The sequence below is a fragment of the Stereum hirsutum genome, assembly GCF_000264905.1.
Source record: "Stereum hirsutum FP-91666 SS1 unplaced genomic scaffold STEHIscaffold_10, whole genome shotgun sequence".
NCBI classification, from domain to species: Eukaryota; Fungi; Basidiomycota; class Agaricomycetes; order Russulales; family Stereaceae; genus Stereum; species Stereum hirsutum.
The window spans coordinates 1,271,896-1,297,634 of record NW_006763140.1 but is presented as its reverse complement, the minus strand read 5'-3'; the positions used below and the strand labels follow the sequence as shown (position 1 = coordinate 1,297,634).

At 50.7% G+C, this 25,739-nt stretch overlaps 10 protein-coding genes across 10 annotated transcripts; 3 read left to right on the top strand and 7 right to left on the bottom strand.

Annotated features, from left to right (window-relative positions):
- Positions 1-85: 85 nt before the first annotated feature.
- STEHIDRAFT_158738 (uncharacterized protein) lies at positions 86-3,222 on the top strand (the record flags this gene model as incomplete). The annotated part of the gene is made up of 15 exons (XM_007306094.1): positions 86-132; positions 185-204; positions 311-366; positions 420-456; positions 536-640; positions 692-699; positions 745-921; positions 987-1,145; positions 1,212-1,222; positions 1,604-1,670; positions 1,734-1,741; positions 2,429-2,487; positions 2,541-2,554; positions 2,616-3,057; positions 3,113-3,222. 15 exons carry the CDS (start codon positions 86-88, stop codon positions 3,220-3,222), a joined length of 1,320 nt encoding a protein of 439 aa, XP_007306156.1.
- Positions 3,223-3,967: 745 nt separating this feature from the next.
- On the bottom strand, positions 3,968-5,209 carry STEHIDRAFT_100010 (P-loop containing nucleoside triphosphate hydrolase protein; the record flags this gene model as incomplete). The annotated part of the gene is made up of 2 exons (XM_007306093.1): positions 3,968-4,468; positions 4,535-5,209. 2 exons carry the CDS (start codon positions 5,207-5,209, stop codon positions 4,148-4,150), a joined length of 996 nt encoding a protein of 331 aa, XP_007306155.1. The 3' UTR covers positions 3,968-4,147.
- Positions 5,210-5,533: 324 nt separating this feature from the next.
- STEHIDRAFT_148269 (uncharacterized protein) lies at positions 5,534-7,658 on the bottom strand. The gene is made up of 2 exons (XM_007306092.1): positions 6,846-7,658; positions 5,534-6,765 (listed from the first exon to the last, which is right to left on the bottom strand). The coding sequence occupies exons 1-2, from the start codon at positions 7,537-7,539 to the stop codon at positions 5,723-5,725; spliced, it is 1,737 nt and encodes a 578-aa protein (XP_007306154.1). The 5' UTR covers positions 7,540-7,658; the 3' UTR covers positions 5,534-5,722.
- A 2,962-nt stretch (positions 7,659-10,620) lies between these two features.
- On the bottom strand, positions 10,621-11,043 carry STEHIDRAFT_60264 (uncharacterized protein; the record flags this gene model as incomplete). Its single annotated transcript, XM_007305678.1, has 2 exons — positions 10,621-10,926; positions 10,978-11,043. 2 exons carry the CDS (start codon positions 11,041-11,043, stop codon positions 10,621-10,623), a joined length of 372 nt encoding a protein of 123 aa, XP_007305740.1.
- A 702-nt stretch (positions 11,044-11,745) lies between these two features.
- On the top strand, positions 11,746-13,363 carry STEHIDRAFT_169868 (retrieval of early ER protein Rer1). The gene is made up of 6 exons (XM_007306091.1): positions 11,746-12,059; positions 12,165-12,174; positions 12,245-12,250; positions 12,316-12,508; positions 12,780-12,914; positions 13,059-13,363. The coding sequence occupies exons 1-6, from the start codon at positions 11,874-11,876 to the stop codon at positions 13,126-13,128; spliced, it is 600 nt and encodes a 199-aa protein (XP_007306153.1). The 5' UTR covers positions 11,746-11,873; the 3' UTR covers positions 13,129-13,363.
- Positions 13,364-13,442: 79 nt separating this feature from the next.
- STEHIDRAFT_148267 (uncharacterized protein) lies at positions 13,443-14,805 on the bottom strand (the record flags this gene model as incomplete). Its single annotated transcript, XM_007306090.1, has 2 exons — positions 13,443-14,097; positions 14,240-14,805. 2 exons carry the CDS (start codon positions 14,803-14,805, stop codon positions 13,563-13,565), a joined length of 1,101 nt encoding a protein of 366 aa, XP_007306152.1. The 3' UTR covers positions 13,443-13,562.
- A 636-nt stretch (positions 14,806-15,441) lies between these two features.
- Positions 15,442-16,660, top strand: STEHIDRAFT_60189 (NAD-P-binding protein; the record flags this gene model as incomplete). The annotated part of the gene is made up of 6 exons (XM_007305671.1): positions 15,442-15,766; positions 15,844-15,926; positions 15,985-16,041; positions 16,099-16,267; positions 16,338-16,492; positions 16,568-16,660. The coding sequence occupies 6 exons, from the start codon at positions 15,442-15,444 to the stop codon at positions 16,658-16,660; spliced, it is 882 nt and encodes a 293-aa protein (XP_007305733.1).
- A 228-nt stretch (positions 16,661-16,888) lies between these two features.
- On the bottom strand, positions 16,889-17,578 carry STEHIDRAFT_158732 (uncharacterized protein; the record flags this gene model as incomplete). Its single annotated transcript, XM_007306089.1, has 2 exons — positions 16,889-17,427; positions 17,485-17,578. The coding sequence occupies 2 exons, from the start codon at positions 17,576-17,578 to the stop codon at positions 16,889-16,891; spliced, it is 633 nt and encodes a 210-aa protein (XP_007306151.1).
- A 512-nt stretch (positions 17,579-18,090) lies between these two features.
- On the bottom strand, positions 18,091-20,661 carry STEHIDRAFT_61084 (phenylalanine ammonia-lyase; the record flags this gene model as incomplete). The annotated part of the gene is made up of 9 exons (XM_007305734.1): positions 18,091-18,141; positions 18,204-18,718; positions 18,781-18,872; positions 18,929-19,256; positions 19,323-19,524; positions 19,580-19,920; positions 19,995-20,291; positions 20,354-20,553; positions 20,618-20,661. 9 exons carry the CDS (start codon positions 20,659-20,661, stop codon positions 18,091-18,093), a joined length of 2,070 nt encoding a protein of 689 aa, XP_007305796.1.
- A 2,760-nt stretch (positions 20,662-23,421) lies between these two features.
- On the bottom strand, positions 23,422-25,715 carry STEHIDRAFT_99999 (uncharacterized protein; the record flags this gene model as incomplete). The annotated part of the gene is made up of 13 exons (XM_007306088.1): positions 23,422-23,664; positions 23,717-24,266; positions 24,327-24,368; positions 24,434-24,471; positions 24,546-24,618; positions 24,674-24,816; positions 24,879-24,931; positions 25,009-25,076; positions 25,131-25,205; positions 25,268-25,302; positions 25,357-25,438; positions 25,500-25,538; positions 25,605-25,715. The coding sequence occupies 12 exons, from the start codon at positions 25,713-25,715 to the stop codon at positions 23,739-23,741; spliced, it is 1,287 nt and encodes a 428-aa protein (XP_007306150.1). The 3' UTR covers positions 23,422-23,664; positions 23,717-23,738.
- Between the last annotated feature and the right edge of the window lie 24 nt (positions 25,716-25,739).

Sequence of the window (25,739 nt, the reverse complement as noted above, 5' to 3'; positions counted from 1 at the left end):
TAGTACCTCTCGGAGGGAAAGCTAACAGACGCTCGCAAGGTATGTTTCTTTCTTAATCCTACGTCGCTGATTTCCTCTAGATTCGATGACAGGCATGTGGTTGTGCGACCACGGTAATATATTAATGTTTCGGTGAGTCTTTTCTTCGATATGAGCGTCACGACTTCGCTGACAGTGTCTTTAGTTTCCTTCAGATGTGTGCATGTGAGTAAGACGACCTCAAGTGCAAGACGCTCGACGCTCTGATTACCGGCATCATCGTCGTCAACCGAGCCTCCCCTGGGAGAGCGTCGACCTTGTCGTGGTCCAGGGGCTTTAGTACCCCAGAGTCCGATCCTCTGGGTGAAACTAACCGACGCTCGCAAGGTACGTTTCCTGCTTGATAATTTGTCGCTGATGTTCTCTAGATTCTCTTACAGGCGTGTGATTGTACGACCGCGGTAATATTAATGTTTGGTGAGTCTTCTTCTTCGATGTGAGCATCACTTCGCTGACAGTCTCTTTAGTTTCCTTCAGATGTGTGCGTGTGAGTAAGAAGACCTCAAGTGCAAGACGCTCGACGCTCTGATTACCGGCATCATCGTCGTCAACCGAGCCTCTCCTGGGAGAGCGTCGACCTTGCCGTGGTCCAGGGGCTCTAGTACCTCGGAGTCCGTTCCTCTGAGCGAAGCCAACTGACGCTTACTCACAGGTGAGTGGGTTCGTGCTTCAATCCTCATATTTCTTCTGACTCGTTCTGTTCAGTTTTATTTCAGCTACGAAGCTCAAGACGATCGACGCCCTGACCGTCAACACTCGGGCACGACGACGAGTCCGGTCGACGACTCCATTCAAGCACGACGTCAACAACCGGCGGCGGTCTCTGGGGTATTTTGGGCTGGGCTTCTGGGGCATCTTGGGCCGAGTCTGGCTGCTCTATTCGTCTGCTGGGTCTCGCGGGCTTGGTCTCTATGTTGCTGGGCTTGGGCTGGTCTTTCTAGGGCTAGGCGACATCGAAATCGACCTCACGACCGAGCTCAAGTACGACATCGACATCGCTCACGACCGAGCTCAAGTACGACATCGACATCGACCTCACGAGCGAGATCAAGCACGACTTCGACACCGAGCTCCAACGAGCTTCAAGACCGGTCCCCTGGGAGAGCGTAGACCTTGCCGTGGTCCAGGGGCTTTAGTACCCCAGAGTCCGATCCTCTGGGGGAAACTAACAGACGCTCGCAAGGTACGTTTCCTACTTGAAATCATGTCGCTGATTTCCTCTAGATTCTCCTACAGGGCATCTTCGTTCTCACTCTTTCGCTTTAGCTCTCATCTTTTCACTCTCGCTTTCCTCTTTACGCTCTCGCTTTCCTCTTTGCGCTCTCGCTTTCCTCTCCTCTCTCGCTGTCCTCTTTACTCTTCCTTGGGCCATCTCTATATTCATCTCTCTATGCTTGTCTCAAGTCTTCAGCTTGAGCCCCTCCCCTGGGAGAGCGTCGACCTTGCCGTGGTCCAGGGGCTTTAGTACCACAGAGTCCGATCCTCTGTGGGAAACTAACAGACGCTCACAAGGTACGTTTCCTCTTCATACTATATTGCTGATTTCCTCTGGATTCACTTACAGGCGTGTGATTGTACGGCCGATGTCCGACACGAAACTGACAGACGCTACGCGAAACGTATCTAAATATGTGAGTCTGTTATTCTTTGACGCGAACATCATGACTGCGCTGACATTCTCTTTTTTCTTACAGATGTGTGTGTATGTGAGAGTAAGCAGACCTCAAGTTCAAGATGCTCGACGCTCTGATTTTCGACATCATCGTCTTCAACCGAGCCTCCCCTGGGAGAGCGTCGACCTTGTCGTGGTCCAGGGGCTTTAGTACCCCGGAGTCCGATCCTCTAGGGGCAACTAACAGACGCTCGCAGTATAGGTACTATACTGACCTGTGAGTTTTTCTTACCTCCTGGCCTCTTCATAAAGCTTTTACAGGTGTGAGTATCGTAAGGTTCCTCAGTCACTGGGTCGGCGCTCTCGCGACGCGGCCTGTGGCAACACTTCTGCTTGGGCAACACTGTGAAGCTCAGACGACCTCTTCCTCAGCTGTCACTCTCTTCGTCCACCCACTCACCCATCGTCGTCCTTGCTCTGAAGCTCAGGCAATCTACGCTTTCTCTCCCTTTCGCTCTCGCTTTTATCTTTTCGCTCACTCACTTTATCTTTACTCTTCTCTACGGCGACACCCTTGGGCCATCTCTATGCTTGTCTCAAGTATTCAGCTTGAGCCCCTCCACTCGTGTGGAGTCGACCTTGTCGTGATCCGGGGGCTAGTCTTGCCAGAGCTACGCGACATCAACGACGACAGTGACATCAACACGATATCGACGCCGGGCTTCAAGAGCTTCAATACCGGTCCCTTGGTATGGCGTTGACCTTGTCGTGGTCCAGGGGCTCTAGTACCTCAGAGTCCGATCCTCTGAGGGAAGCCAACAAACGCCTACTAACAGGTGAGTGGTTTGGTACCTCGCTTCGCATGTCAATTCTGACGCGTCTCGTGCAGTTCTTTTTCTACAGGTGTGTTACTCTCTTCGCCCGCCCGCCCGCCCGCCCACTCATCATCGTGCTTGATCTCAAGCTTAGGCGACATCTGCTTCTCTCCCTTACACTCTCACTTTTCTCTGTTCTCTCCGCTTCGTATAATATCTCCTCTACAGCGACACCCTTGGGCCGTCTCGACATTTTTCCCTCTGTCCTTGTCTCAAGTCTTCAGCTTGAGCCCCTCCACTGGTATGGCGTCGTCCTTCTCGTGGTGTTAATCGATGCGGCGCGCGTATCTTCTGACGGACCTTCTGCAGTCTTCTTCCAGATGTGTGAGCGTGTGTCTGGTAAGCTCAAGATGATCGACGCTCTGATCACAACAGTCGAGTACGACGACGATTCCGATCGACGACCTCAATCAAGCACGACATCAACACCCGACGGCGGTCACCTCTGGGGCGTCTTGACCCGATGGGTCTCTGGGTATGCTGGGTTTCTGGGTCTGCTGGTTCTCGTCGTCTCTTGTTCTGCTGGCTCTCGTGCGAGGCTTGTCTTCTATGTCGCTGGGGATGGAGCTGGTCCTCCTGGAGCTAGGCGACACCACCGACGACACCGACACCGACACCAACACTGACAACGCATCAAACACGACATCGACACCGGGCTTCAAGAGCTTCAAGACCGGCCCCCTGGTACGGCGTTGACCTTGTCGTGGTCCAGGGGCTCTAGTACCTCAGAGTCCGATCCTCTGAGGGAAGCCAACAAACGCCTACTAACAGGTGAGTGGATTGACGCTTCGATTAACATGTCCTTTCTGACGCGTCTCGTGCAGTTTTTTCTCACAGATGTGTTACTCTCTTCGCCCACCTACCCACCCACCCATCATCACCCTTGCTCTCAAGCTTAGGCAACATCTGCTTCTCACCCTTACGCTCTCGCTTTCATCTTTTCGCTCTCGCTTTTATCTTGACACCCTTGGGCCATCTCTATCTCTTTCTCTCCGTGCTTGTCTCAAGTCTTCAGCTTGAGCCCTCCCCTGGTATGGCGTCGACCTTGTCGTGGTCCGGGGGCCCTAGTACCTCAGAGTCCGATCCTCTGAGCGAAGCCAACAGACGCTTAGGTGAGTCAATTTCCTCGTGCTCCTTGTCTGTGATATTATCGGAGATTCGTAGAGGTATTCGAAGGAGGAGTTTGCGCGCATGTATTATTCGTAATAATAGAGCTCCGTAATGTGAACTTGAATTCTACACAATACTTTCCTTCTTGTCATCGTGCCCGGCTCCTGAGTTCAGCCTTCAAGCTCAATACAAGGATCGGCCTGGATAAGGAAGAGCTCCGGACTTGGGCCTAGCTACCCCTAAGCATCGAAAACTTTCCACTGTTCCAGGCTGTATTACGCCCAAATCAACCTGATCGTAATGCTTACATATCTCGCCTGTTAACCTGATTGCGAGCATGACCATGGAATTGGGAGATACTGTACATCACAGAGAAGGTAGTGTATAGTTGGAGGAAATATTTATGAGACCGTCGAAGGTGACGCCGGGCTATTTGGCTAGGGCACTGATCACAGACGGTGCCGCGAGTAACTGGGAGTGTTGACTCACAACGAACGTCTTCTAGTACTCTCTACATGGTCTTCACCTCCACAACTTCTCTATCCTCTCCGATCACAACCGTTAACAGTCTTCCACCTCTCTGCTCCTCGTCTCCTTCGGCCTGTTTACTCCTCAACCACCGCGGACGAACAGGCTCTGCCGACCGTGGGTTCGTCCCTCCAACAGTGATGCTATCGCCGAAGAAGTGATAACCCGGGATATAACGATCTATAAAGACCTTGACTTGCTCGTCCGTCATGCCTTTCCCGCCATTTCGTGCCTTCATGGCGTGTTCTTGCTGTAGACGCCACTTGTAGATATGGACGTATGGATGAGAGTCGAGAGGTGAGATCTATACAACGAGACAGGAGAGGACGGTGTTTGTAATTGAGTATCGTTAGAGTCGGAGACATCGTACCTTCACAAAGATATCAAACATTTCCCACCATTTGACATAGCTCGCCAGAATCTCGTTCACCTCCAGAACCTGTTCCTCACCTACACCAACCTCCCCCAGATCTAGTCTTAGCGGACCTTCCTCTAGACCCTTGATGTTCTCCGCTAGCCGTTTCCTAATATCGTCTTCGCTCTTCGGGCAAAACCCAACACACCATCCTTCAAAGAGGACGACATCGATCGGGCCATCCACCGTCCTCCAATCCGCCTCTGGAACCCTATCGCCCTCTCCGTTGAATTGGCTCTTGTCAAAGCTGGGAAGCTTCAGCGTTGACGTAGACGCAGGGTCATTGATGTTCTCGAGCGCGGTCAAAGTTCGTAGCCCGAGCTGTATGTCATGAGTTCCAGGTTGTCCACGCCCTCGCAGAAGTGGGTTGTTCGGATGTGAAGTGGCGAGTGCGGCTAGTCCATCGTGAGGCAAGTAGAGATCGTCAATGGAGAGCGTGGCTACGCGTAGCCCAGCATCCTGAGCGAGCGAAGAAGCGACGTGCTCTGTGAGAAATGTCTTGCCGGATCCTTGAGGGCCTTGAATCGCTACGAAGAGTGGTTTGGCGCGGGCTCGTGATGGTGGGGGAGATGGTACATGTGATAAAATGTGCTGGACAATGGGTGGCACCGCGGCGGGCTTGGTACTCATCTTACTCGTCGTCAACGATGGTGGTGATGATACGAAGTATAGAGATGCATTTCGCAGACAGAATCACATTATCCTGCCCATTATCGAGGTCATGGTCACAGGATCGTTCGGCTGGCAGGCGGACCGCCGTAATGGTAATGCAAGGTATAGACGATGTGACCTTTTCTATGTCTCCGCTCATCCTGGACAAGGATACCGACGTCGACTAGCCTGAGTACTTCCCGGGTAATTGTTGTTGACAGTAGTTGTAATGGAGGGATGTTCAATGGCGCGTCTCTACACTTTGTGCTTGCGATCATAGTCCGACTCGCAAGTTTCCGAGAGGCAATGTGTCTCTTCCAAGGGTCGAGCACGAAAATATAGGATAAATAAGGATATGTCTGATTCCAAGTAAAGATAGATGTACGGCCAATATATCGTGTCCAAACCGCACCAACAGCGTCAAAGTCCACCAGATTTCCCACCCAACGCCAAAGGGAATGCGATACAAAAGAAAACGAAAGAAAAGCGTCCTCACTCCGGGGTATACTGCGGCGGTAACCTCACCGGTTCTTCAAACCCTCTCAATCCACTATCCCTCTCTAATAGCACCGGCGTTGACCCGATACCCGTTGACGCGCCTAACGAAGCACCTACAGCAGACGACGAGACCTCAGATCCTGATCGTGGTCGGTCTGCGATGTGCGTGTTAGGTGGAAGGACGGATGATGAAGCAGTGGCAGGGACGGGTCCTGTAATATGAGTATACATGTCGAGTTTTCGGGATTGAGAAGAGATAGCGTTGGAGGCGGAGATGTAGCCCGAGTTGTCGGCTGAAGGTATGTTGGGGTCGATGGGATCGGCAGAGGTGGAAGGGCTTGGTAAGAATGAGAGTGTGCTCGGGGACAGGTTGGGGAGGAAGGGCGTAGCGGTGATGGTATAGTTCGACTGGGCCCGCTGTCGCTGGTACATCCCCATCGGCATACCCTGCCCCTGCCCCTCACCATCCTGATACCCATGAACATCACCATACCCTTCTGTGGGAGCATAGCGATCCTCGGCAGCCACATCAAACCTGCCCTTCGACGCATATCCATTCTTGTCTCGCCTTCGTCGCAGCCAAAAGAAGATTGCCAGGCCTATGGCGGCGAGGGCCACCACACCACCAACAACGCCACCAGCAATTGCGCCGACGTTCGTTCCACTCGAACCGCCATCGCCATTATCGCTTCCGGTGGATCCACCCCCACCGCCACTACTTCCGCCATTTCCAGTCCCGCCACTCGAACCTGACCCCGACCCAGAGGTTGTAGCCAACTCCGTCACAAAAGCATTCCCTGTCTGCAACAACACATAATCCAAGTAAAACGCGTTGGCGTCTTTGGCCTGGATCTCCAACGTGTGTGAGTCGCCCGAGGAAGGTGTTGCGGTGAGAATTTCGAAGTTGTATATAGGATATGCCGAGCCCGAGGATGGAGTGATGAGTTGAGATGGGGAGCCGTCGAGGGTATAGGAGCCGAGTGAACCGGAACTGGTATTGGCTATGAGCATGGCGTACGCTCGGATCGTTGAGACACCTATGAATGAATTGTACAGCTATTAGTACGAGTGTTATCGGAGAATCGAGTGAGACGCGGAGAATAGGGATAGGACGTACCCGTGAAGTTAAGCGTGACTGTCGAGGATGAACTCGTCGGCCCCATTACACTTGAATTGAAAGCGGCATCCGTTAGGTTGAAATCCCCCGTCCCTGGGAAATTGATCACATTCCCACTCCAGCCGTTTCCTCCCTGCGAATAATCCAGGTATTCACTCTGGTCGTCCACGAACACCCAGCTAGTCTGTTTCTCCGGTGATGGTATCGTCGAGTTGACCGTTGCGTTGTAGATGAAGTAGTCTATGAGAAAATTGGACTGATTGGTCGTCGAGGCAGCGCTGATTACTTCGATTTCGAGCGTGTGCGTGTTTGAGGAAGAGGAGGAGAGATCTGGAGAGACGAAGAAGGGGATATGACGACGGGTGGCAGGTGGGACGAGGTATGTATTGTTGGAGATGACGCTTCCGTCAATACTGAACGAGACGTCAGTGCTGGTGTACGAGTTGCCCTCGTTCAAGCCTGGTGTAGTGCCAAAGACCGAGATGGAGTTTCCTGTGAATTGGTAGCTCATCGTCGAAGAGGCCTTCCCGGTGCCAGATGTGTCTACGAGAAACTCGTTCAACGCTCCAGCTCCACCGACGAACCAGCCATTGCTCTCAGCTTCCGCCGAGGTCGTAGCACCACTATCGTGAGTCACCACCGGCGAATAATTGATGTTTGAGTCAGCATCGTCGACAATCACGTATACTGACATCGAAGCGGCCTATTACTGCTCAAGAGCAGTTAACAAGGAGAGAGCAGAGACTCTTCGTCTGCACCCAGTGCAGAGCGGCACGAAATGAAGGTGAGGGGAGGACGGAAAGAGCGATGAAGAAAGTAACGATCAGATCGAACAGATCGGCGAGCGAGAGCGGCTAAGAGCAAGGGAAACAGGAGGTGATGTGCCCAGGCAGAACATAATAATAGACTGTAAATCGTCCGGACAGCCTTGGCAAAGTCCAATGGTGAGTTGGCGCTAATCAGCATGAGAAGGTGACCTACCAAGCACGAGGCTGATGTGCCCTGGCCCATCACTTCCAGCGCTCATGGTTGACGTCTTTATTGAGCCCGAATTGAGTCGGATTCCTCAGCGGTATGTTTCTTCATCTAAAATTGAAAGAGCCTCGTCTCGTAATGGAAACTTGGAGAGACGAAGAGCGCCGTTGTGAGAATAGACGAGAAACAGATATATTCCTTACACATCTCATATTGTTCTCTCTAATTTCCTCGAGAGCCAGGTACGGTCTTGGAAACATGAAGTCAAAGTTTTTTTTAAGAAAGACAGCAAGGATCGGCATTCTGTATTTAAACCAAATCGAAAGATGAACCGTGGTAGCACGTCAACGCATATAACTGTCGTAGACTCACCACACGGACGTACATAAGGAATCAGGTTTCCGCGTTACGAGTCCTTCACCATCGTACCACCCCCCATAACTTCCACGGCTTACATCTTCTTCACTCACACCATCTCCATAGCCATATGAGAAGCGGAAGACTCCGCAGCGGGTGTGATTGGCGCCGGTCTAGGGGAGAGACCAGGGACTCTGGAGCCGATGTCACTGCTGGGTCCAATAGAACGCTTGTCTGCTGGAAAGTACGATTGACTAGTCATCCGCCGTGATCTTGTGCGCCCGAAGCGGATCGGATGAGGATAGGGTGTAGGCGATGTAGCAACCGATGAAGGGCGGGTAGGAATTCGTTCAACAACGTCCGCGTCTGCCTCAGAATCTTCCGGTACAGCCTGAGGGATATCCTCTTCCCAGATGATCGAATGATCTGAAGGAGGGGAGACAGTGATATAGGATTGTTCCGCGACAGACTCTGCAACACTCCCTAAGCCCGAGTTTATTGTTAATACTTCCAATACTGGTGTAAACAGAGGAGCATGACTTACCACCGCCTGTCAGAATTGAAGGTCTGGGTGGAGGGGTGAAGACTAAGGTGTCCACAATGTGAATGCGCCCAAAGACGCCGCTCTCCGGGTCCGGTTTCGTGTCTATAAACAACGCAGCACAAAGAGGAGTCCAGATCGAATCATCAAGGTATAGCGAGGCTCCTGGATACTGGGTGACGACTCTCAGCATACTGATGAGGCTATGTCGGTCAATGTCCTTGATGAGAGTTGTCACTAGATTCACAATTGTATGGACGATCCACGAATCGCTCATGTATTCGTCGGGACTCCTTGAGCCTACTTGGAACTGAGCTATGGCACCTGCCAAAGGTTTGAGATACCGCCAACTGTCTTTTCGGATTCGATCTATGCGCCCAGGGTCACGTATCACCCACAAGAAGGCATCACATCCATTGCGACACAGCCAATGAAAGACGTGCAGCAGAACATCTTGGCCGTCTTTATTTGCCTCACAACACCAGAAATCAACCAACTCGGCAATGCCGAAGGCATTCTGGAGGAAGGGATGGTTGGCCAGAGGAGCCAAGGACGTGAAGAGATCATCAATGGCATCGCGATATGTGTCAGCATATTCTGGCGCACTGTATTCCAATCCGAATGGCTCTGCACGTATGCATTCAATGAGTATGATCATAGCCTCCGACCTCACTGAATTCAGCAGGTTTGCGATTCGAGCAGAGGACGCCGCAGATTTGAAACATCGGTGAGAAGCAAAGAGTAGAGCGATACAAGGTACGTTCTTCCGCGCTTGACGCGAGTGCTCGAATACCAGAAGACACACCAGAGCCTGCATGAATGCTGATGTCCAGAGCACTTCCCGAGCGATACTGCCGGAGAGTGTGAGACGGTCACGCACAGCGGCACGGTAGAGGGCAATAGCAAGAGCATATCGATCGTCCTCTAGCAATTCCCATGAGCTCTCGGAATCTAAAAACCGTTGGCAGGATGTCCAATCACATTAGTTTTATTTGATGGAATGATATAGTCTGAGAGACCACATACCTTCGATTCTGATCACTGTCAATGCGGCTGTTAGATTTGCTCGGCGACTACATTCAGGTGAAAGCAAATATATGAGGGTCTCTATCACACTCCGCTTTGATTGCAAGGGAGTATCTTTCCACCCAGGTAGCGAAGGACGGACGGTATCCCACAAAGCGGCTGTAGCACAATCGACGGAGTCATCATCGTGCGTGTGGATGAGCGTTTTGTGATATATCTCGATGGTGGCCGGTAAGATCAGTTCAACGTCGTCTGCTAAAAAGTCTACCTGGGCATCTTGAACGACAGTAGAGGACCCAGAGACGTCGGCATCATGGGGAAAAGGATCTGTTGCATCGAGAAACGTCATAGGAGAACGGGTAGTGGTCCACGTGCGAATACGTGACAAGCCTATTGCCATAGACGATACAATATGCTTGTAAAACCCCGTGAAGGTCCCTACCAATGACCAGCTGGTCGTCACATCTAATAGATGACCTGGTGCCCAGAAGGGAACTGAGACGAATTGTGCCCTAGTGTTGATGAATGACGACAATAGGGACTGAAAGGGCGACATCGAGGGATAGATGCATCCGTGAACAACAGAGAAGACAATGATAGTACCTGAGAGGCCCACAAGGAGCGAGGACGAGACTGCAGCTCCAAGAATTGGCACAGAGACGGGAGATATCGAGAGAGAGCTCGAGAGCAAACTGTCTAGCAGGCCTATGATGAATAGGCCAACGGCGAGAACTAAGAAGTGGGGTAATGCGTCGACAACGGGCCTGAGAAGACGATTAGCCTGAGTCCATCGATTGTAGACCTCGACAAGCATCTCGTGCGCTTGCGTGTGGTGGAATCGGGTGAGGGACTCGAGATAGCTCCTCCCTACGACAGCTAGAGAAGCGATACAAAGCTAGAATTGACATCAGTGATCTGTAGAAGTCGGAGTCGATCAAAATAACGACTCACGCTCACAATGAGGGACAGTGACCAATAGACATTCAGACGCACAGAACCAGGGTCAGGTTCGAATGCAACCGGTAATGGTAGGCTCAATAGAGAGCTATCAACTCCACTGAGCTGGATGATAACGTCTGTGAGGTTAGACACAAGCTCGTTTGTGCGGTCGCCTGATTCCTGTGAGAGCCCCGTAGTGGCCTGAATGAGGAAGGAAGTGACGACGGCCGAGAAAAGGGCGATCTATATTGTGGTATAAGTTAGATGTACATCGATTAGATTAGAACGACGTACAAAGATCAGTAGAGTATCCAGAGTACTTCTCCACCGGTCTACGTCAGGCTTGATGGAATTCTGCATGGTCGAGTTCAGGAGTGGAGTCCAAGCACTAGAGCTGCTCGCAGGGACTTCGAGGATCGGCTTTCTGGACGGATCTATTTGCGAGGAGAATACGCTAAGGCGACATTCCTAGCTCTGCCCGATGATGACTTGCCTTGTTCCTGTTGTCTATCGTCCATGCGCTTCAAAAATTCTGGAGCATAAGAAAAAAGACGTCCGTTGTCAATTGATGTTAAGTGCCACAAGTATGAGGCCGTCACGTACCGACCATTCTGCGCTGCTGTTCCAGCGTCTTGCTCTGCTGTTCAGCCAGCTTGTCCATCGCTTCGACTAGCTTTGTCGACGTGTCTCTTTTGCCAGCGTCAATGTCAAGAAATAGCGAGATCGTCAAGTCAGACTCGCCTTCCTAGGTTTGCTCTGTGTATTCCCTCCATGTCTGTGAGATTGATTTGGAAAGGGAGAGGTTGTTCAATCGAGTTCGGTCAAGGTCAAGATGAACAGAACGATAACTGAGGAGCCATCGATTCCATGTACTTCACTTGTACTCGTATTCGTACACGGCCTTGTGGCAATGAGTGGACCAAGAGCGCTGAGTCTGAGCCCAGAATATCTTTGAAGGCGATTTGACAACCCCGATCAAGCAAGACAAGGTCGGAAAATAAATGTTGAGAATATCTAGGTGCACTGCCACGTTCGAACTTCATTCGTTTCGCCGCTGTGTGCATACCCCTTCCAGTCTTCGCGTACTTTAGCTCCTTCTTCTCGCCCTTTTCTCTTTATTTTCTCCTACTGTCGGCATCAGCAGGTTACAGCCTGCCCATTTTGCTCTCGGACGGTATTGGCGCGAAGTCATGATGAACTCGGAACCCTCTGAAGGCGTGCCCGCTCCTGTACAAGCCGCGCAACAATATATCCACAAGGCCCAACGATTATATCAATCATACCTCGACCGGGCGACACCCCATGTTATGTACAGATGGCTCGGGACGTTGGGTGTAACTATTCTCTTTGAACTGCGGATTGTTTTTGCGCAGGGGGTGAGTGCCGTTCTACATGCGCTCACGAGTTGGTCGGGAGGATGGAAAAGTTCTGACTTGCTACTCGTTATCCTTTGGACGTGCGTCGGAATGTGTACGATGTAGTGGTATATCAGTACGTCTTCCCATATTTAATGCTTTGAATCTTCGTACTCACTTTCTGTAACCCCATCACCTTCGCGCAGTATGCTGTACGTCCGTCTTAACACACGTACACTCAGCGCACCATAACCTTGCCCTCCCTCCGCTCTCCTAGATGCCCATGCTATCTATATTCTGAACCTTCTCCTCGCCTTCCTGCAACCAAAATTCGACCCTTCCATTCAAGACGATCTCTTGGCGGACGAGATTGAAGAGGGAGGATCTGAGGAACAGAGGTCGCCCCTTCCGAGCTCGCGGGATGACGAGTTTCGTCCGTTCGTGAGGAGATTGCCTGAGTGGCAATTTTGGTGCGTCTTTTCTATCTGTCGGTTAGCATGGTCCTATGTGATGAGGCGGGCCGACCTTTGTGTAATGCACATTGGTATCGGTCGGGCCACGTCAATTGGGTTGGGTTTGAGGTGAATACGTGTTGGTGGCGTTTAGCGCTCACGCTACAGGCTATTCTAGGCTTATATAGAGAGCCAAACGCTACGACCACGACTTTCCCTCTTCTATCCAGAGCCACACAACCTTCTTATTTAAATCCTCGAGTGCTCACAACTTTATATGAATTTATAGGCTATCAACCACGAGAGCCACGGTCATCTCCCTCGTCCTCACCTTCTTCACCGTAATGGACGTTCCCGTTTACTGGCCCATCCTCGTCCTGTACTTCTGCGTTCTTTTCGTCCTCACAATGAGGAGACAACTGCAGTACGTCTACAGTCTCTACTCTTATCTTCCCTTGCCCTGTGATGCCCACATTCACCCGCTCCTCGTAATCATCCTCATCCTCATTCTACTCTCTTCACGACGCCTCGAATTTATGATATTGACCATCGTTTCGCCAATTTTCAGACACATGATCAAATACCGCTACGTCCCTTTCGACTGGGGCCGGAAGGCTCAGTATGGGAACCGACGATAAGGTGCTCGGGCGCCACAGAGAACATGTCTTGAACTTCCAGAAGTGGGCGTAGGATATACTTACGGTTTGAACCTTTTCATGGGATAGATCAGGATCTTGAGAAGTGGTGACGGGGACTATGATTTGTAGACTGCGTTGTGGTCCGAGGCAGGAATTGGACGGTTTCTTTCTCTCTCTGGCGTAATGGGCATTTGGCTAGCTATGCGACTGTGGTTTGTCGGTGGATTGAGCTCGAAGGTCATTGGTATACAGTGAGTATGGATCAAAACGTGATCATAGTGCGACACGCAGTACAGCAGAAGATACACTGGGGTATACGAATAGACACAAGACGAGATTATAATACAGCTACGAGACACAGGACAAAGCAAACCATCATCTCTACTAAGCCCCAGTCCATCGGCCAGAAAGCCACACCGACCCTCCGAATCAATTTACCCTCCACTCGACGTCTGCATCAAAGCGCTTGTTGCTCTGACCACCGCACTCACACCCTCTCTGACCTTCTCTTTCTCCTCCTCCCTAACCCTCTTCATGATCCTCCCTTCAAACTTGTCAGGATGAAACTTCAACATCGTCTCCCTGAGTTTTTCCTTCTTCTTACTTGCTCTTGACGCCGAGTCTTCGTCGTCGAATGTCACGGGGAATAAGAACGACGAGATAGCCTCTGATGTGAGATCTTCGACGCCTAGTAGTTTACCGTGAAGAATGGGCCAGGGGATGTCGGAGAACCCTAGGAGGGTTGGGGTAGATGTGGCGGTGGCACTAGCATTGGAAGGAAGCAAGAGTTCAAGCCATCGACGTTCGTAGTCGCCTCTTGCATCCTGCTCTCGTCGGTGTTGACGTTCTCTACGTCTACGATGGCGAATGGCTTCGGCTTCGCGTTCTTGACGGGCTGCTTCGGCTTTGAGGGCTTCTTGACGGGCAGCAGCAGCTGCTTGGGCCTCAATGGTAGCTGCGTTCTTTTTCCTGTGGGGGTGGTACATATGTTGTGAGTATATTATAGATGCAGGTAGAGTAGATGGAAATGGTATTCTGGAGTCCAGAAACTGCCCATATTCAGATTACACTGCCGCACAAGAGAAACCGAACGACTGTGGGGGAAACTCACCTCCACATTCCAGCCCTTATCCACTCCGCATACTCCTCCTCGTCCATAGTTGCTGGATCAGCGCTGTCCCAAAGCACTTTATCTAAGCCACTCGCTCCCCCTGCATACGCCCTCTTCCCTGTGCTCACCGCATCTTCTCTCCACCGCCTCGGCACATGCGCATAGTCATTCATGTTGGCCTCCACAGCATCTAATCTCTCGTCGTCCTGAAAAGCACCAAACATCTTCTCTCGAAACCGTTCTTCTTCCACTCGTGCGCGAATCTCTTCCTCGTCTATACCCATATCCATAGGCCCTGGTGGGTCGTCAAAGTCAAATTCATAAGTGTAGTTCGATGGACCGGCTTTGGGCTTCGGTGGTGGTGGAGGTCCATAGGCATCATCGGTGTCGTCTTCTGCGTCTGGCGGGGCTTCGTTGTAATATGGTTTTGAGGATTTGCGATGGCGGTGGGAAGAAGAAGGGGAATGTGAGTGTTTCTTCGCGCGACGGGCAGCTTTGCGGGCTTTGCGCAGGTCATGAGCCGCCTGTTCTGCTGGAGTTCGTTTGAGATGAAGTTTGCTCGGCATGAGAGGGATTAAGAAGGTAGGTTAAATGATGGACTATGGATGTCGGGAATAGGATGTGCTCTGTGGCGAAGGACCGTGCAGTGCGGTAGAGTCGATGAGTGGCACTCGGCTACAGCCGATGCCGTTGTTGTCATCGTCATCGCCGCCACACTTCCTGAACCAAACTTGTTCTCTCTGCACCCTGCTCTCCGAGTCGGCGACATGACCGTGACTATCCTAGACTTCATCTATCGATTCCACCAGCACCACAGTATACAAAGTGCTGCTTACTTGTATCTAAATCCGCAATCTGGTAGACAACACAGTCCAAGATAGCGGTGTCGATTTCCCATAGTAGGTATACTCATTTGGTCGTTTGCGGTTCATACTAGACTTCCAGTCGACCCCTCCTGGGCGTATGGAAGCCTGTGAAAACGAATACCGACCCACATCTTTCCGAACCCTGTCGAGCTTAGCAGAGCCTTTTCTGCGTCTTCATAATCAGCTACTCGTCCATACTTAAACGGTCGAAAATACGTTGGATTGCTATTCAGTCTGGATCTGAACATCCTCACTTCTCTCGTCGCGACACCACTCAGCCCTCTCTGTTTCCTCGCTGACAACTAGTTGATCGATATGCCTCCCGGAAAACCACCAATGCACCTCACGCCCACGAAGCGTGGTGACATCTACGATGCGATCTCACCTTTGAAAGCGCTACATGGCTCTGCTAAAGGTCTCTCCGTTCTGATAACCGGTGCTGGTCGAGGCATTGGCCGTGCTCAAGCACTGGCATTTGCTCAGGCTGGTGCGACAAAGATAACACTCGTGTCTCTGGAGGAGGAAGAGCTGAAGGAGGTGAAGACGTCGATTGCGAGTCTTGCAGGATTAGATGATGATAGGCGGGTGGACATTGTGAAAGCAGACATCACGAGCGAGGACCAAATGGCGAAAGCGTTCGATGAGGCAGGATCGGTTGATGGTATGTAATTTGATACGTCCTTGAAGTTCTACCCGGGGGACTTTCCCTCCCGTTTACTGATCAACTTGTTTGTATAGTACTCGTCAATAACGCCGGTCGCATGAACGCTGAAGCAAAACCGCACGAATCAGCTTGCGAAGATTGGTGGAAGACTTTCGAGGTAAGTCATCCCAATGTATGTGTCAAGTGAAGGACTAAACATTACCGTAAACTGCAAGGTCAATGTGAAAGGTACTTACACTGTATCACGCGAAGCCATACGACGGGCTCTCTCCGTTTCATCTCGTCCCAATCTGGTAACTCTCACCTGTGTAGCATCAACGACTCAGCAGACTCATCATGTCGTGCAGACCATCATCAACACGTCCTCCGTCGCGTCGGGAAATACACGACTCGGTTTCTCGTCCTATGGGTCGAGCAAAAGCGCCATCAATCGCTTCACAGAGTTTCTACACTTCGAGTACGAAAATCAGGGTATTCGAGTGTTTGCTTACCACCCAGGTTCGCTCCATCATACATTCTCGGCTTCAAGATCACCCATACTCACCGACATGTGTCTCATTACTTGTAGGAGCCATCATGACTACCCTCGCACGAGACTCCATGCCGACCAACACATTCGCCACACTAACTGACAAACCTGAGCTTTCTGCCGGGTATTGTTTATGGCTGGCTACCCAAGGCGATCGTGTTGAGTTTCTAAGAGGAAGATTTAGCAGTGCGACGGTGAGTCGCTGTTTGCTCATTCATCGTGCATAGTTCGTATCAGTACGATGACTGGTCTCCCATTTTCCCTTACAGTGGGACGTTGATGAATTGCTGGAAATGAAGCAAACGATCCTAGAGAAAAATCTTCTGTGGACACGAGTGGTTGGGCAGGAACAAACGGTGTAGGTGATTGGGTCCAACGGGCCAGGCTCGTACGAGCGAGATATTTTGGTATGAAGTCGCCGTTGTGATTTGTTGTACCACCAGTTTTCAAACAGAAAGGCACGATACGAATGCCTAAATCATGGTGGAGTTTGAATTCAGTTCAAGGCCCACATCTGAGACTGACTCTATAGCACACAACATTTGATTCAACTGTCCGTCTCATCTCAATCACCAATCAGAATCAAACACTCAAAATCCTGCACGAAGACAGTCTGCATCCACCTCACGGCCAATACCCTTCCATATAATTCTGCTCCGACCCGGCTTCACCTCTCTAATTGGTCTCGGAAAGAACTTCTCGTCGTTATCAAGCCAAGAGCTACTAGTGGAATAGCGCAGACTCGGACTGCCATAGCCCGTAGAAGCTTCAGAGCACGACATCCAGGACGAATCAATACCGAAAGGTGTAGGTTTCGGAGAGGAGATGGTCTCGACGGAAGAGTAAGACTCTGGAGCGGTTATGGTGATGATTGGATTGTCACCGCCGTTGGGCGTGATGACAGGATTCGCATCACTGGAAGTGACGCCGAACCAGTGGGCGGGGAATCCGTAGATGAGAGGTGAGTCGTCGGATGTGGGATCCTCGTCGGTGGGAAGCCCAGGTAGCAGAGGGGGGACTTGAGCTTCGAGGAGCGATGATAGGGTGGCGGACGGGTCGAACGCTGATGGGCCGTGGCGATTGGGACGGCCATGTCCGTCGTATATGAAGGATGTGACGAAAGGTTGTTCTGAGGAAAGTACTCCGTCAGTTAGGGTCTGACATGTCGTGAATGGTAAAAACACACCAGCATAAGACTCGGCACTATTGACATGTTTGTCCTGATTGAGCTCGATGTCGGAGCCACAACGAGAGGAAGGAAGGACGGAGGTGCAAGACATGAAGGTTGCGTAGGTGTGGTCTCGTGTAAATGCTCGTATTACAGGGAGGCGCACTTTATTCATGGTGCAGAGATGGGCCTGCAAGGCTCGATGTAGTCTCACCCTAAATAAGGGCAGGAAGGAAGGTCGGCCCATCGGTTAGAAAATTAGTTCAGACATCTGAGACTTGCAACGGAGAGGGACGGAATCTAAGAAACAGCCGGCGATGCCAATGCCGCCCTCGCTTTCAAGAACTACTCAGGGACAGTGTGCGAATAGTCACAAGGCACAGCTGAGATTCCATGGTCATTCGAAAGTCGAGACGATGTGAATAAGGAAACATGGAGGTACAGTAGAGGAAAGTAATGAAAAGGTCTGTGTCGATACTGATGAACGATCCAATTTCTACAGGAGATAGAGAGTAAAATTTGGTTCAGGTCGAGAAGAGAAAAGGAAGGAAATATTGAACGAATAATTCTACAAGATTCAAGATGATATGGAAATGATGTTCGGAGGAGCACGAGCAACGATAATCAAGCAAACAACCCTGCGACGACCCCTTGCATCTTGCCATCTCGGATAGCCTAGACAAGGAAAGAGTAAATACGAGGCATACCAAATATATATGAACAAAAAAGCAACGTACCTCATGAATCAGCGACACATTCTGACCAATCGTTACCTCCTCAACGCCGAGCCCGTTCGCGAATACATTTTGGTTCTCCGAACCATGCATCCTGACACCGAGCCCAATACGGACAAACTCATACACCGGACGCGTCTTGTGCAAGTACGCGCTAGCCGGTGCCGGGCCCTTCTTCCCGGACAAGTAGTCATCGCGGAGCTCGTTGATCAGAAACGTGGCACGACGAGCGACAGCTTCGCGATAGGCTGGAAGCGCAGAGAGTGCGGAGGCATCCACTGTGACGAAATGGTCTACTAGAGCTGAAGAGGAAGCTGCGGCAACTTTCTCCATCCGCGCGGGAGCATCGACAGAGCTGGTCGCGTCGAGAGTCTTGTATACGCTGGCGACAAGCTGCTTACGCATCGACGAGATGTCGGAGGAGGCCAACTGCGCGCCAAAGTGGGATTGTACCTCCTCTTCAACGATCTGCGTCAATCCTCTACGGAAGTCGAGCTGGAGAGCACGAATATCCAAGGCTAAATTGAAAAAAAGGTATTAGGTCAAAGACGCCAAAGAAACTCAACTCAAGAGCACAAACCTTGACAGAGAAGGTAGAGGTAGGTCGAAATTAAAAGCGAAAGGACCTCAAGCGCGGTGATCGTCGCTCGCCCCGATATAAGAGCAAGAGAGCTGTAGTTCATTATCGTCAACGTTGGTGCTTATCGAGGTTGATAGGGACAGCTCACTTGACCGCCTGGTTGTGCATCTCTGCAGATTGGATATGTGTAGAAACTGGGTTGGCGAGGTAACCAAGCTCGCTGACGTAGGACGCAGAAGCGATATCAAGGCCCTTTGCATGGTAGTTGAGAGAGGGATCGGTGGCAGCAAGGCATGAAGGCAAACCGCGGTTCATCATGGGGTTGATGAGCTCCGTGGCCTGAGCGAACATAAGCTTGCCGATGTGGTGGAGGGAAAGGCGGGTCTTCTCCATCACGTTGGTGACTGCCATAGCCTGGAAGTTTCCGCCGTGGTGCACCTCTCCTGTCTCACCGTCGAAGAGCGGATTGTCGGTGGCTAAGGATTGTGCAAAAAATATTCATAAGAAAGATGCGAAGGGGACGTTGTGCGTGAACTACTTACTCGAGTTGCACTCCAATGTGATCGTCTCGAGCGAGGACAACAAGTCCTCGATTTGTGGCCCAAGGAACTGGGGCGTAGTACGCAGAGGGTAGCGGTCCTGACGCAATTCACCGTCGTCTTCTTCGATAGTGACTTCAGTTTCGTGAGTGAGAGCGAGCTTGCTGCCTTCCAGGAGGTCCCAAATAGTATGGGATACCTCAATCTATAATATGAAGTGATCAGCCTCAAGATGAAGTCCGCTATTGGGTAACACTGACCTGTCCAGGGTGTGGGCGAGCAGTTTCAGAGATGAAGGGATGATAATTCCCTCGCACGCCGAGAAGAGCCTCTGTCCCCATCGCAGTGCAAACCTGCGCGAGCATGCCCATATGGACCGCATCGTTCAAAGCAAGAGCCGCGACAGAGGCAGAAAATGCGGTTCCGTTGAGGATTCCGAGATGCTCCTTGGCGGCGAGATTGATAGGCTCGATGCCGTGTTTAGCGAGTGCGTCACGGGAGGAAACTATCTGACGTGCGCCGAACATTGCGGGTCCATCGAAACACCTAATCGACGGGTTACCTGAAATTGCACCAGCGATGTACGATAGAGGTTGCAAATCTGACAGAACACACGGAATGAAAGGTAAGCGTTAGCTCGTCCTCGTAGTGAACCGAAAGGTGTAGCCAACGTACCGCCTGAAGCAGAGATGGAACCGCGGAGAGGTATCATTGGAATGATGTTTGCTTGCAGGAACTCAGACATTTTCTCAATTAACTCGAACCGCACGCCCGAGTGACCACGGATCAAGGAGTTCATGCGGATGAGAAGAGCTCCTCTGACCCATGATTCGGGCATGCTGGTCGACGTGAGAGGGTCTGATAGAGGAAGCACGGGGAGAGGAGACGATGTCGATGACGGGAGGACACCTGCATGTTGGTGTTGGAGCAGGGCGCTACCCAAAGCAAGTGTGTTGGCCGTACGGGTGTCAGCTGAAAGAGGCGTACTAATATTAGTATTTTGTTACTTGAGAGACAAAAAAAGGATAACGGACCGCTACCGCCGAAGCCCGTACTAACACCATATACACTCATCTCGCCAGCGACCTTGTCTTCCACTACCTTGCGAGACTTCTGGACTCGGTCTTTGACACTAGTGGCGTCGCTCAACGTGACGGTGGCGTGACAACGTGCCACAGCAACCACAGCGGAGATAGATAGTGAATGACCATCAAGCGTGATATTGTCTCCGTTCCTGCAGCAAGACAGGGGTATGATAAGCTACGAGGAGGGTTGAAGGCCATTCATGAACGACGTACTTGTAGTTCTGAAGTTCGTTGTATTGCTTGACGAACTTCCTCATCAGCTGTGCTGGCTCCAGTCCGGGACGAACTTGGGTGAATGAGACGGGCACAGCTGGAAGGGCTTCCTTGTACAGGAGCTTGGAGGGAGGATTCTTGGGAAAGCCATTCACGCGAGGCTCGACGGTGTGGAGGATGGTCATGTTGGTTTCGAGAAGAGTATGAGGGTAGGTGAAAGGTAGTCGGAACGGGGGGATATAAAGCAACAAAAGGAGGCATGACAAAACACATCCCCTATATATGAGTCCACCGCGCTCACGAATTGGGCACTCCAACAAAATGGTGATCACGGCAAGAGGAAACATCAGCGTGCCCTGAGAAAGATGAGAGGTGCTTGCCATTACGACAGATTGCAAGATTCAGAGATCCGGCCGGCGAGTAAGGACTTCCAGCAATGCTATGATCCGGCCGAAAATTACCTTCTCAAGTATTCTAATTCTCCAGACCTGCAGCTCCCGACGTTTGGATTCATCTATGTCGAAGCATCCTGACCCCGCCAATGGTGAAACATTCCGAAACCATGACCTCACACCGAGTTGAGGCTGCCGAGGCGTCGTTCGAGCTCCGACCGTTATACCCGCCGGAGGTCTTTCAATGGTGTATGGCTGGACAGAGATACCAAGATGGAAACATAGACATCACCAAATGTCGACGTCGACGTAAAGCAGAAAGATTTGAAGTTAGGAAATCAACGCCACACCGTGACAAACAGGACCAAACAGGGCCGTGAAATATCCACATCTGGACGTTGTTTTTCGCTGCTGTGATGCTTTCCAGTGCTTGCATAGCATACCCACAGCACGCGCAGACTCGGCCACATCGTATCCTGCATCATTTTCACTTCTTGCGCATCGCTTACGGTACGCTCAAATCTTCGCCAATGTGTTTCAAACTTCAGACGGCGGCTGGCAGTTTTGCGCTTTTACTATGGAGTTGCGTTTGGGTGATGCCACGGCTTTACGCCAAATGAACTCAGCGAAGGTTGACACCGAAAATATCCGAACTTTCTGTCTCATATCAGATGCTGTTCCTAAAGACGGTAACCTTTCGAGACTCCTCACAATCAAACGCCTTCACCATGGCATACGCCTCTAATGGCCCACCCCTCCGAGCTTCCTGTAGCACCAACCATTCGTCCTATGGGCTCACAACAAGTCTGATTACCGACTGGTACCGCGGCGATGACTAGCAGATCTATGCATACTTGCGTTGTGGTCTTTCAAGTGAGTCTTTCAGTGGCGAATGATCTTATTCCGGTCAGCTCATCAAATACTCCTTGAGGCTCGTATACTTACTGTCCGAGCATCATCGGGGTAGCATTTAGGATCGGTTCTGAATGGGCTTATTACGATGAGCAATGTACTGTGACCATGATAAATCAGAAGTCCCTATCGCTCAGGCCCATCCTCTTACAATACTAGTTCGACCAACGTTTCCGCTGTCTGACAGACATTTGATAGATTTAGGTACAGGTCTCATTATCTTCGAATTCGTCCTTGTGCAGGTTGTTGGGTCCTCAGGGCGATGAAACCGAAAACTCGCCACTCACCCAACACTCCGCATCATGCTTTTGACAGTGTGCCGGACCCGTATTTTTTTTGACAATGGCTGATACTTGATGCGAACCTTCAGGCCTCAGCCCCTGGAGCGATCCTCATTCTGTGGATGGACTTCATACATCCTCAAAACTCGGTTCGGCGAGTAGTAAGTATCTCATGGCGGGAAATTCATTGATCAAGTTCCTCGCGAATACTTACCACTCAGGACGTTTTGCTGTTCTTCATAGTTGCGACGAAGGAAATCTACTAATTTACTTCGCGCACTGTTGCTCACTCTGTCTACCCTCTGAACTCATGCCAATTTCTCGAAGCTTCACATACCAAGCTGAATCACTGATTCAAGCTGCCACTGATCATCTGTCCGACAGAAACACTCTCTGTTTGCAGACTAATTAACACAGCCGCAGGATTACTCACGACGCATTGAGCGCGCCTATCGAGTGCTACTTACAGTACTTGAAATAGATCCAGGTTACGCTCGTCTCAATGGCTTATTCTCGCAGCTCTGTCATTGAGTCATCATCAAACAAGTGCAAACGGTCGTTCTGCTAAATGGTGCATCACCCTCTTTCTGCAAAAATATCTCAGCTCATTCATGGCACTCTGAGATCATTGAACCAGACTAGGCCTCAAGTCCGTGCTTCCTCCTAGCCTTGTCCATCCGGGTCAATTCCAAAGGAGATTGCTTGTCACGAACTATCTTTTGTTCTCCGCCATATCACTAAAGCTTCCCATGCTCAGAGTTTAGACCAGGGTTATCGGTAAGTATGAGGCAAATGCACCGTGATTCGCGGATAATCTGCACTGCCTGTGGACTCTTTGCCGTGGATCATCCATAGCTGGAACGATCATTATTCGACTCCGACTCGACCACATATCACATCCTGTTGATGGTTGTAAAGTCAGAGTTGAAACGGTATCACCCGACGCTCAAGATGAAGCAGGGCGAAGGCACGGTGAGCGGCAATAACAGAGGATGCATGTTCTTGAGGTCTGTGTCCCACAAAGATCGAGAGCATCTGTCTTCGGAGAGAAAAGTCATCCACGGATACTTGGCCCTCCTTTTTCTTTCCAAGATACATAGGACCTCATTCCAAGTTATGGACGATGGTAGGCACTCGGAGATGAGGTGATTCTTAACTGCATGTTCCGTAGCCTGAAACGCATTGACAGAGTTCTAGAATATCCAGAGCAATGGCTATTAAAATATTTATCATTGGGGACGTACAACTTATACAAGACAGGAAGAAATATTCATGGGGAAATACGGCCCCTTCGTTACCTCGAACTTAGCAAAGGTTTGGAAGCCATGGAACTGACGAAGACATAGAGAAGCAGCATGCGCGAGAGATAAGCCGGAGCAATGTGGCCACTGATAGAGCCACCCTGTACGGAGACTTTGACGCAGTCGCCACGATTGTGAGTGCAGACTGCGAAACATGCCCGCTGTGGGCTCCGTCAGACTATGAGTGGAATAAGAAACATCACGACGACTTACTTTGGCAAGTGCCCCTGGAGATCTACTTCGCCCTCCCTCGTTTCTTGGGTCTGATTACCTCGTCTTCTTCGTCAATGTCCTCTTCTTTAGTCGATCTCTTTACACGCGAGGAAGGTTTGGATTTAGACAGTGGCTTTGTCGGTTTCGGCTTTTCGTCCTCTTCCTCTTCTTCACCCTTGATGACCTTTGCCTTCGATGATGGTTTTCTCTTAGAGGTCGTGCTCGGTTCCGCCATGGGCCCTGTTGTCTCATCATCGTCGGACTCGGCCTTCTTTACTGCAGCCTTCTTGCTAGATGCCGGTGTCTTCGCAGGAGCGTCATCCTCTTCGTCGGACACAAACATATCCTCCTCCTTGGCCTTCCTTTTCAACATCGGTTTAGCTTTAGCCTTGGCTTTTGGTGGTGCTTTGTCATCGTGAGTCTCTGTTTTGACAGACGGAGGGTTGGCAGCGTCCACGGGTTCAGCCTTGAAGAAGTCGTCGAGCCTTCTTTCGGTTTTCGTGTCAGGAGATTGATCCCTCTTCTTATCGAAGAATGCTTCTCGCATGGCCTGGGGAGGTCGAATAAGTAAGTCAGCCCGGTAATTTGTCGTGCACATAGGAGAACTGACTTTAGACTCAGCATCCGGAATGAGAGCTGAAGGCTTCCAGATCTGAGGCAGACCCGTCAAAACATAGTCTTTGAGTAAACACGGTTGGCTAAGATTGGTTTACTTACCGTCGACTGGATACCACTAGGATGTTTGCTATCCAGACCTGCGCAAGGGCCATATACGTAGTCAGCATTACAGAAAGACCGTCGAACATGTCAAAGGAAGACAAGATTTCACCGATCGCCGTATAGAGATTGGATTTCACACCAATGACGTTCAACCCGTGTTCGGCGATGAGGGCCCTCATCATCTGTAGGAGACGATCAATACCTCCTCATGCGTTGGCGGTTTCGCTCAGTACACACCTCTGTCGCAGCTTCTTTGTCGTATGCGTTTGGCATGTAGACGCACATGACGTGTTGATAATTGGGGGCATTGTTCGGAGGACAAGTTGAAACTTTGGCTAGAAACGCTGCCGTCGAAGACAGGGGTCCTGACACGAGTGAAGCTGACGTGATTTGAGTCTACCAGCGATTTTGAGAGGTAATGATGGAAGCTATGAGCACCCACTTGCAACAGTCGTCCAAATGAAATCTACTTTGTCCGGTGGAGCAAAAATAAGCCTGTGACCATGGTGAACAAAAGCAGAAACATGGTCAGCGCCGAAGGCGTGCAGATGCTGAGAACTATCGGAACAGACCATTTTCCGGACACATATCCGTGACGCAAAGATATCTCCTTGAGCTTCTCGACTGCAGCAGCTTGTTCCTGTACAGACGATTCAGCGCAGGCTGAATGCTTTTATAGACCATGAGCTCTCACTAATTCGCGGCACTCCTTTTTACTCTTGATATCCGGATTTTTCTTGCTGGCACGGGTCGGTATAGCTGGGTCGTTCTATGCGCGAGATGAATAAAATTACAACGACAAACATAGTTTATGATTTGATATCCAGTTACCTTTATGCTGTCGATCTTTTTGGTCGCGTCATTCACTGAGAAAGGCGTCAACAAAGCTCCTCGATGGTCTCTGTCTCAAACACACATACCGCATTCCAAGGCCTCTCGAATGGCAGCTTCTTCGTTCTTATCGAGCTGAGGAATGGGATGTTTGCCTTGCACCCAGATCCACTGGAAGGGACACGATGACGATTCAGAATGATACACTCTTGACATGAGACGAAACACGTACCGGTTTCGTGCCGTCGTCCTGCACCATGGATGGTTTGAACTTTGCGGAAACACCACATAAGGTCAGGCTCTCGTGTGCACTTCATGAGCAGATGAATGCACAAACCTTATTGAGAAATCCATCTAAAGGACGCTCCTCTGCGGAGTCAGGAGACCACGCGTATGGATAACTGGAGGCCTCGGGTACGAGGTCCTCTGCGCTTTTAGTGTCAACCATAAGTATTGTCTTTAGAAAGTACTC

Excerpts from the sequence above, each read along its gene's own strand:
- STEHIDRAFT_148269 (XM_007306092.1), bottom strand. The coding sequence starts at position 7,539 with ATGTCAGTATACGTGATTGTCGACGATGCTGACTCAAACATCAATTAT. Across the intron at positions 6,766-6,845 it reads AGTCACGCTTAACTTCACGG|GTGTCTCAACGATCCGAGCG; the intron begins GTACGTCCTATC and ends ATTCATTCATAG.
- STEHIDRAFT_169868 (XM_007306091.1), top strand. The coding sequence starts at position 11,874 with ATGATGAACTCGGAACCCTCTGAAGGCGTGCCCGCTCCTGTACAAGCC. Across the intron at positions 12,509-12,779 it reads TTGCCTGAGTGGCAATTTTG|GCTATCAACCACGAGAGCCA; the intron begins GTGCGTCTTTTC and ends ATGAATTTATAG. Across the intron at positions 12,915-13,058 it reads ACAATGAGGAGACAACTGCA|ACACATGATCAAATACCGCT; the intron begins GTACGTCTACAG and ends GCCAATTTTCAG.